The sequence below is a fragment of the Arachis ipaensis genome, chromosome B6, assembly GCF_059453495.1.
Source record: "Arachis ipaensis isolate K30076 ecotype BB chromosome B6, ASM5945349v1, whole genome shotgun sequence".
Taxonomy (NCBI): domain Eukaryota; kingdom Viridiplantae; phylum Streptophyta; class Magnoliopsida; order Fabales; family Fabaceae; genus Arachis; species Arachis ipaensis.
In genome coordinates, this window is record NC_142441.1 from 129,892,806 (window position 1) to 129,902,823 (window position 10,018).

The 10,018-nt window shown below is 32.9% G+C and overlaps 1 protein-coding gene across 1 annotated transcript; it reads right to left on the bottom strand.

Annotated features, from left to right (window-relative positions):
* Positions 1–4,898: 4,898 nt before the first annotated feature.
* LOC107647326 (plant viral-response family protein (DUF716)) lies at positions 4,899–6,423 on the bottom strand. The gene has a single exon (XM_016351408.3). It carries the CDS (start codon positions 6,265–6,267, stop codon positions 5,359–5,361), a length of 909 nt encoding a protein of 302 aa, XP_016206894.2. The 5' UTR covers positions 6,268–6,423; the 3' UTR covers positions 4,899–5,358.
* Positions 6,424–10,018: the final 3,595 nt, after the last annotated feature.

Genomic DNA, 10,018 nt, shown 5'->3' on the forward strand with positions numbered 1-10,018 from the left:
TTCTAACTTTAAGAGTTTTCTTTCTAACTCTTTTCGTCGCTCCATCTCCTCTTTTAGGTTCTTTTCAGTTTTCTTTTGTCGCTCCCGCTCCTGTTCTAACTGTTCGAGGCGATTGTGGACTAATCCCATGAGCTCAGTTGCATGGGAGGGTCCCTCTTTCTCTGATTTGCGCCCTTCTGAAGAATTCACCTTTGGATTTTTTATTCCGGAGGTACCTTCCCTGTGTTGGTCATTGGCTTCCTGGTGAAGGGTCAAGTCTGCATCATTGTTTCCGGTGTCCAGATTCTCTTGTTCAGAATCTGACTCCACATGACCCTCTTCAGGGGATCTATCCGCCATCACTGGTTGATCTCTCGGTCTCCGGCAACGGCGCCAATGTTACGATGGGTAACCGGAGATTAGTGGGCTGGACGGTGTTGGTTGGCCCAAACGTATGGATGAGGGAGATTTCAAGTGGATCTGCAACTCGGTGCCCTCCGTCCGACTTGTGCGTACGAAAGAATGGGGGGTGGTACCTGCAAAGACACTCCAATGCTTAAGTCAGCAAGGGTGTGAGCAGGTTTAGAGAGTATTGGGACTTAGAGATACCTGAGAAGTGTCAGTGTATTTATAGTGGTGAACCAATAACCACCGTTGGAGTAGTGCCACTTTTTTAGGGTGTTAATCGTCCATTTATCTTAGGGAAGTTAAGATATGGCTTGTGGAAGTGGTTAGAGAGATTCTAGGGGTAGTTATTCATTCAAATGAGTGCTTATCTGCCAGCTAACCCTCGTTCCCGACTTCTTTAGAGCAATTCGTGACGAGTACCGACTTCCTAAGACGAAGATCGGTACTGGGTGAGGCCCAACGCTTTGGATTAGGTCTTTCGCTTGGTTCTGGGCCTTTATTATTGGGTCAGGGTATGAACAGTAACATACATAGAATTAAGTTGAGAAAAATTATTAATAAAAAAATAAATAGAAATCTTTTATTTGTTATTTAAACAATAAATAAATAGAGCTCTTTAATTTGCCAATGGGTTGCACGCGTATTAGTGTGTGTCTTATACAAAAGCCTTTCTTTTTCCGATCTCACTCCACCTAAGTAAATTCGAACAAAGTAAATTCAATTTGCTTTACTCTCTCAATCATACTAAATCCAACTAAGTAAATTCGATCTATTTGCTTCAATAATTTACAGTTAAATTAAAATAATCTGATTCAGTTTATGTACAAATTTACAAATTGAACTTAATTGATTCGATTTATATAGATTAAAATAGAACAAATATGTAATCAAATTAAAAGCAGGATAATGATATAATTTTAGTTGCCAACTATTTTATTAAAGTAAATTATTTTATATTTAATTTAATTTTATTAAAAATATTTAAATAATTATTCAAAAAAACCGAAAAAATTAGGATAAAATTTGACTTTTAGATATATGTGTTTTAGAATTTTCAGCTATTTGTCTTTGAAAAAGAATGGCACAATAAAATACTTGTTATAAAATTTTTAAATTTAAAAGATAAAAATTTTCTCTTTTATTTATTTATGTATTTATTTATTTTCAAATATGCTTACAAACAATTACATCAACGGATCTCTTGAGTTCTTGGGAATTCAAGAAATTAATTTTGGGAGTTTAAGATATTATTTTTCTTTTAATTATATTAGATAATTAACTAAAATATTAACTAACTACAGTCAACAATACAAATGAGATATAGCTCAAATCATATAATTTTCTATCATCATCTAAAAGTTTCGAATTCGAGTCTTACTCCTAACTTAAAAAAAAAACTACCGCCAACATCTACTGGGACACTCTTCTGCCATTGCAAGTAGTTCTCAGCCACTCTGCATCAGAAAAATATCCCTCTTGCATCGGATCCTACAAAAAAATATCTGAAACTTAATAAAACAAAACATCTAAAATAAAAAAAAATCCAAAACCAAACAAAATAAAAAAAATCTAAAATTACTAAAAAAGAACATCCGAAACTTAACAAAAAAAACATCTGAATCCTAGCAAAAAAGAGAAATCCAAAATCATTTTAAAGATATCTAAAACATAATAAAATGAGACATTCAAAACATAAGAAAAAGAAACATTCAAAAACTAAAAAAAAAGATACATCTAAAATTATTAAAAAGAATTATCCAAAATCTAAAAAGAATAAACATCCAAAACATAAGAAAAAGAAACATCAAAAACAAACTTATAAAAAAGACACATTTGAAACTTAAGAAAAAAATATTCAAACTATTAAAAAAATCATCTAAAATCTAAAAAAAAGAAACACCCAACATATTAAAAAGAATAATTCAAAATTGAATAAAAAAAATATTCAAAATTATTGGAAAAAAAATCAGAGGAAGGAATGGAGCTTTTGAACATCTGTGTTAGTATCTTCTTGCTTCTCGACTCTGAAAAGGTAGAAGCGGTGGTGATCCGAAGAGACGCACCAGACGTAGAAGAAGAGCGCAGAAGTTGCTTTGAAGAAGAAGGAGGAGGAGGAGAAGAGGAAAAGATGTGGAGGGAGAAGTGCAGAAGGAGAGAAGAAGACAAGGAATAGCAGTAGGGGCGGCACAAATTGTTGCAACTTCTGCGTTTTTCGAAAGAGGTGAAGGGGAATAGGAGTGGCGCAGTAGGGGGCAGCACAAATTGTTGCAACTTCTGCGTTTTTCGAAGGAGGTGAAGGGGAATAGGAGTGGCGCAGTAGGGGGCAGCACAAATTGTTGCAACTTCTGCGTTTTTCGAAAGAGGTGAAGGGGAATAGGAGTGGCGCAGTAGGGGGCAGCACAAATTGTTGCAACTTCTGCGTTTTTCGAAGGAGGTGAAGGGGAATAGGAGTGGCGCATTGATTCAAATATAATTTTGTGAAATATATTAAGTAGAAGAAAGACTAGAAGAGATTAAGGATAAGTAAACTTGTGAAGAAAATATTTTTATTAATAACAAATAAGTAAGACAAGAACTAAAGATGAGAAATAGAGATGGAGAACAAGTGTAGAGTAGAGACCTTCACTAATGTCATAAGAGGGTGAATGAGTTCTTTTAAAGTGGATAAGGATTCGTTGTCGGGTGTTCTAGTGGAACACCTAAATGCTAATTTTATTAATTCTATGAACAAAGTGAAAAATAATAAGAAGAATTAGAGCAAAGGATGGATATGTGATCTCTCAAGTTTCAGAGAAAAAATTCTCCTAAAGAAATGAGTTGAGGTCCTTTTACAGCGTCAAGCTATTTTGAGGGGGAAGTATATTGTCTAATGATTACAATGTGGTATTTAGCCTATCGCTTTTTATCCCAAGGTTTGTTACTAAAGGTAGTTGGCAAAAAATGTTTTTGGATGTTCCCATCATTTCAAGTCTTTTTAACTATGAATGAGTGTAAAGAGGAAGTTGATTCCCACAAGTTATAATGAGTGTAAAGAGGAAGTTGATTCCCACAAGTTATATTAAAGTTCTGACACTGCTCTGGACATCCGTGGCAAGGAGGTGTGCTCATGACATGTGATATTAGTAATGCGACATCTAGTCTGATTTATTTCTAACTAAATGTCATTCTCTACACTTCAAATTCAACCAATCCACTTCTACTAATTTTGTTCTCACTAAGAAAAAAATTTAACTCCTCATGATGTTCGTTTTTGGGTTTCACCATTTTGACCCAACACCTCTAGAAAAAAACTTTACTCTTTTTTTACCATGTTTTGAACCATCTTAAAATTATTTATATACAACAAATTCATATTTTTAATGTACAATCACACGTATTTTTTTTAACAAAAAATAAGAGACTCGAACCCGTAACCTCTTAATTGAGTATGAAGAGACTATATCATTTGAACTATAACTCATTGGCAATCATACGTATTTTTTGATATTTTAAAATTTGAGTTTTTTATAAAGTTGAGTGCATATAAAGTTAGTTCTTATATTTTTTCTTTTTTCTTTCTTTCTAAGGTCATTAAATGGAATAGACGAACACTGAAATTTTAGGATGGGTTCAAAATTATGGATAAGTATATAACAAGCTCAACCTCTCAGAAACAGCCTCCCCCTCCCTCTCCTCTGAGAAAAAGAAAAAAATGCATTGCATGTGCTATGTAAGATCTGTAACTGATGGTGGATTACAAGGGAAACTTCAAACACATGGCCGCGGCAGAACTATTGAAATATGCTTCTAACATTGTAAAAATTGAAAGAAAAAAAAAATCTACATTGGGAACTTCCTTTTTTATTTGGTTGTCTACGTTATTCTCCAGCCTGAAAGGCCAAGGACTAATCCGTGGCAGATCTGAGCTCTATTTAAGGGTCTACTGCTGGCCAATAGATTGCTGCATGCACAAGGCGGGATTCGAACCCCGACACTTGCTTAAGCGGACGAGTGAGCTGATCACTCGACCAACCCAATTTTAATCGAATGGATTAAGTCGGAAAGACAGACGCTGAATATATAACTATAACATAACATCAAACCCTAAAGCCAAGTAATTGGCACTTAGATGGTCAACAAACAGTGCAAGATTCACTCGTTACCTTCTCAAATGCAGGTCCACTGGCTATGTACTTATGATGTTGATGTCCATCATAGGATACCTGAATGCTGATTCCGTACAGTACTACCTAAATACTTTAATTTGTAAACAAAGCGCTAGGGTAAACTACCAGGTAAACCAAATATCAACCATGAAAATATTGGATCAGTTGAAAATCATGGCCTCATGGGGCATAGTCATACATCATTTTAAGGCAAAAAATTTCAGGAAAACAGAACACTTCAATATCAAGTTATCAACAATTTACCAACAGGATTTAACACAGGAATTACTATGTAAAATACACACTCTTCATCTGAAATTCTAGTACCATATGAGGACTGAGGAGCAACTCATTAAATTCAAAATGTTAAATACCAAATATAGAGCATCTTTCTTTAACAGAAAAGTTAAAAGGCCCAACAGTATATGCAAACTAATGAAAAAAGAAGCATCAAATGAATGGTTCCACCAACAATAAAAAAGAAAAAGAACCTATCTCTCACTAAAAGCACCTCAAGAATATGCAAATTAGCAAAATAAAATTTAGATCCTCTAAAACGAGTGTATTGGTAAAGGATCAATTGACCATCGAATTTGTAACTTCCATCATATGTGAACCCTCTAATCACTCACTTTATCGCTTTACCAACTAGCTCAGTAGCTTGATCCAACAAAATATATCTGATCCCATCAACCACTAAGAAATCTCATTAAGTAATCCATTTTCTGTATTCACAAGATCAGATCAGATTCCATAACTAACTCATATCATTTATAAAAATACCAAGAACCAAAATAGCACTACAACAATCGAAGTAAGATTCATTTCAAGCCTGTGTGCCAGCCATGGCTTTCATCTGAACAACACTTTGGTGGTTGGCATCTCCAGAGTTAGAATTCGTGGGCAATGCCTCATACGATCCAAGCCTCCTGGCGCCGACGCTCTTCGCAACGATCGCATAGGTTGCAAACACAACAACCACAACGACCACCACCTGAAGAAGAAACGCGAGGTCGAGAAGCGCCACAGCCCTGAGCTTCGACTCATCAAGATCACACTGCGTGGATCCCTCGACGCCATTAACGACATCAAGAAGCCGGTGGCAGCCTTCGGGGATGAAGGCATCGGCGTGGAGCGAAAGCCCCGTCTGGAACGTCCAGAGCCCTCGGAGAATGAGGGAGGCGGAGAGTGCGGCGTCCGCGGAGAAGAGCTTGGGCATGGCGGCGAGGATGAGGCAGAGGAATGAGATGATGGCGGAGAGGCGCGCGGAGACGAGGAGACAGTGGGCCTCTAAGGCGGAGGTTTGGAGCGCGGAGGCGGTGGAGGAGGCGTTGGAGTGGAGGGCGAAGAGGGCGGAAGAGAGGGCGAAGAGGAGAGAGTTGTCGAAGGAGAGGGAGTCGGAGAAGAGGATGAGGAGGGAGAGGAGGAGGAAGAGGAAGAGGAGGGTGGCGAAGTGGAGGGAGGTGAGGCGGTGGACGGGGGTGTGGCCTTTGAGAAGGGGGTCAGGGTAGAAGGAGAGGATGAGTTGGTGGATGATGGAGAGGAAGAGGGAGAGGAGGGTGAGGTAGATGGGCACGTGGCGGAGCGTGGTGGTTGGGAATGGGAATGGGTGGAACAGTTTTGCTGCGTAGGTGTGTGGGAATTTCAGGTAGTTGCGTGTGGTGGAGATTAGGTTGTATAGTCCCAGTGATACTAGGGCTGACGACGACACCATGTGGTACAATACCGTCGTCATTTCAGGCTGCAGGGGACGGAGAGGGGGCAGGCAGGCTCACAAGTCAGAATTCAGAATTTCAGATCTTCATTCCCATTTTGACCCCTTCTTCTTTTGCACTGCTTTAGTGCTTTACACTTTAGACTCTCGGATCCAAATTGAGAAAACCTTTTACATGTTAGAACAAACAACTATTAGTGGTTGTTCGAGCGCTATTATTTTGTTTTAAAAAATTTTTTTAATGAAAAATTTTTTTTTTATTTTTTAGTATATTTAATAAATTTTTAATAGTAAAAATAAAAATATTAAAAAAATAAAAAATATTTTTTTTTGAGAAATTGTAATTTATATATTTTTTTAAAAGATTTTTTTTTTTAAAAAAGATATTTTTTATGTAATAAATAAATAAAAAAATATTTTTATATTGTTATATCTAAACATAATTAATAGATAAAAAAATCTTTTTGCATGAGATATCTAAACATAAAATTACTTTTACTTCTCTGTAAGATTTTTTAAAAAAAGATAACTCAAAAAATTTTTTTTCTTAAAAACTCATTCAAACAAGCCCTTAATCTTTAAAAGGGTTAATTAAATTAGACATCTTATTTTTATAATTTAATTTTAATACACTTACAATATAAAATAATTTTAATCTAATTATATAATAACATATTAATAAAAATAACCTTTTTTTATATTAATTTTATAAATAATCATTTAAAAAAAATAAATATAATAAAATAATTATGTATTTTTTATATTTATAATATATTAAAATTAAACTCTTACTTTTAATAAATTTATATTTTTAAAAATTTTAAAAATTATTTTAACAAAAAGAATTGATTCTTTCATAATTTGTAATTTTTATTTTTAAAATTTTATAAAAAAAATTAAGAATAATAATTTTTGTTTCTATTTTCATCCTTTTTTTTTTATAAAATTTTAAAAATAAAAAACATTAAAAATAAAAACGTAAACGAATCCCACCATAATCTAGAAAACTTTTTAATACAATTGAAGATCTCGTCCTCTTTTCAAAGTCCGACTCTATTTAAATGATTATTTTTTCATTAAATATTTTTAATATTTAATAATAATAATAATAATAATAATAATAATAATAATAATAATAATAATAAAACAAAATATTAATATGAATATATAAAGAATATAAAAATTCATATATAATTATTTTTATATATAATTGATAAGTAAAAATTATTAAATGTCAATTTAATTAAATATATCAAATCATCTAATTCTCAATTATTAATTTTATATAAAATAATTACAAGTGAATTTTTATCATGAAAAAATATTGTACATCAATTTTTTTTAATACTTACAATAATTTTACATGTACATTTAAATTATATCAACAAAAATTACTATTTTTTATATTGATTGTGTAAAATTATCATTTAAAAAAATAAATATCATTCAATAATTTTTATTGTTAATATATAAAAATTAAACTCATAAAAAATTATTAAAAAACATAAATTTAAAATGTTTTACAATGACATTATGCTTTCTTTAAGGTGTAAATAGAGAGTTTTGCAAAATTGTCAAGGGCTAAGATGAGATTTTACTCTTTTTTCTAATAAGGTAATGTCCAAAATGATCCTTAAAATTTCCAGCGCGCTCCAATTTAATCCCTTTTATAAAATAACCAAATAAATCCCTCAATTTGCAAAACATGAATCTCCGTTGATCGTTTATCAACTAACGTTAAGAGTATGTTAACGTGTACTATTATCTGCTACCTTAGCCGCCTGACTATATTCTAAACAACGTTGTTCTATGGGTTATCAAATGGGAACCATTTATCTTCATCCCTATCTTTATGTCATATCCTCTATGTTTCTTTCAATCAGGACCATACCTGCATACTCTCTTTCTTTTTTCCAATACAATCTCTTTCATTCTCAAATAAACCCTCCCTCTCGTTAATTTTATTATTCTTTGCTACAGCTGTTTCTTTATTAGCACTACAGATGGATTCAAAATATTTAATACTAATACAGGAAGGCTTTGTCACCGAATATGTATAGTTCTAATTCCATGGATATTTTAATTTTTTTACATGTCCTCCTAGCCCTACTATCTTGTTAAATATTTGTGAGCTTTTTCACCTTATAGGTGTTGAAAGTTTTGTTATTGTTGAGATGTTGTTCAGCTCAAGTCTTCTTGCTTTTGTTGGAGTTAGTGATAAGATAGTTGTTTTTCTTCGTTATGTTGTGTGTGAGTTTTGATTGAACTTTTTCTGTGATCTGATTATCTTTATTGCTCTGAGTAATGCAACCATCTTTGTTTCCAAGATGTCTCTGTTTGTTTAATTTAACTATTTCTGTTACTTTTAGGGAATTAAACTTTCTGACTTCAATACTTGTTGTTTGTATGAATTGAGATAGTTAAAAATTTTAACTTTTCTAACTTTTTTTCCTATTTTGTTATGTTTTTGTTTTGTGTGCACTCATGATTTATTCTTGCTAAACTGTTATTGAATAATTCTTGGACATCAAGTGCTCATCAAAGATGGTTGACGGTGGTTTTCAATGAAGTTGGGTCCTAGTGAAGTTGCTTGAACTCTAATCTATTTTATGAATATTTGATTACACCATCATGCCATTTTCTCAATATTCACTATCACACTATTGTTATTTCTTGTGTATTTTGTATTTTTGTATGTCATTGTATAGTAGTTATACTTAATAGTTGCACTCCTACCCTTTAATGTGTGTATATGCATGAACTACACATCGATCATCATATAAAATGATTCCATTTTTTTTCAATTACTAATTTACTATGTTGACTAGATCAAATCAAAATCAAATTCTTAATTTCTTTCATGAATTTTTTCTGTAAATAAAATTTATTATAATATTCTTTTTTTTTAGTTTAGCTTAATTTTAAGAATTTTATGAGTAGAAATTTTTCTTTATTTTAAGTTAGTATTTTTCTTATTTTCTAGTTATTTCTATTTTTGTAATTCCTCTATAAAGAGGATGATTTCTTGTACATTTGATTACATATAATATTCAAACACTTCAAGTTAGTATCAGAGCAAGATCTCTGCACTATGCCTCTGATTTATAGCTATGACTGATAGTTCCTCAATTATTAATCATGAACAGAAGGAGAACACCACTCTTACTCCATCAGATTTAAAATCTGAGCAATGTATACTAATTAGTGGTGACTCCCATTCAATTCAAATCACCGTATTTTGACTCAATGGTTCAAACTACCTTAGGTAGTCTCAATCAGTTCAGATGTACATCCGTGAAAGAGAAAAGATTGGATATCTCACCGATGAGCAAAGGCAGCCTAACATCACTGACCCACAATATAATGTGTGGAATACCAAAAATTTCATGGTGATGACATGACTGGTGAATTCAATGGAGGAGGATATCAGTAGTATCTATATGTACTATACCACTGACAAAGAATTGTGGGATAGTGTTAATGAGATGTATTTTAATCTTGGGAATAAATCCTAAATTTTTGAACTTATTCTAAAAGTTAGAGAAATTCAACAAGGAAGTGACAATGTCACCAAATATTTTCACACATTGAAACGGGTGTGGCAGGACCTTGACCACTTCAATAACTACAAGTAGAATTTAGCCGCTGATACTAAACACTACCAACAAACAGTGGAAGAAGGGAGGATATTTCAATTTCTTACAGGCCTCAATGTGGAGCTAGATGAAGTTCGTGGCAAAATTATTGAAAGAGCAATTCTACCGTCAATTTG

Excerpts from the sequence above, each read along its gene's own strand:
- LOC107647326 (XM_016351408.3), bottom strand. The coding sequence starts at position 6,267 with ATGACGACGGTATTGTACCACATGGTGTCGTCGTCAGCCCTAGTATCA.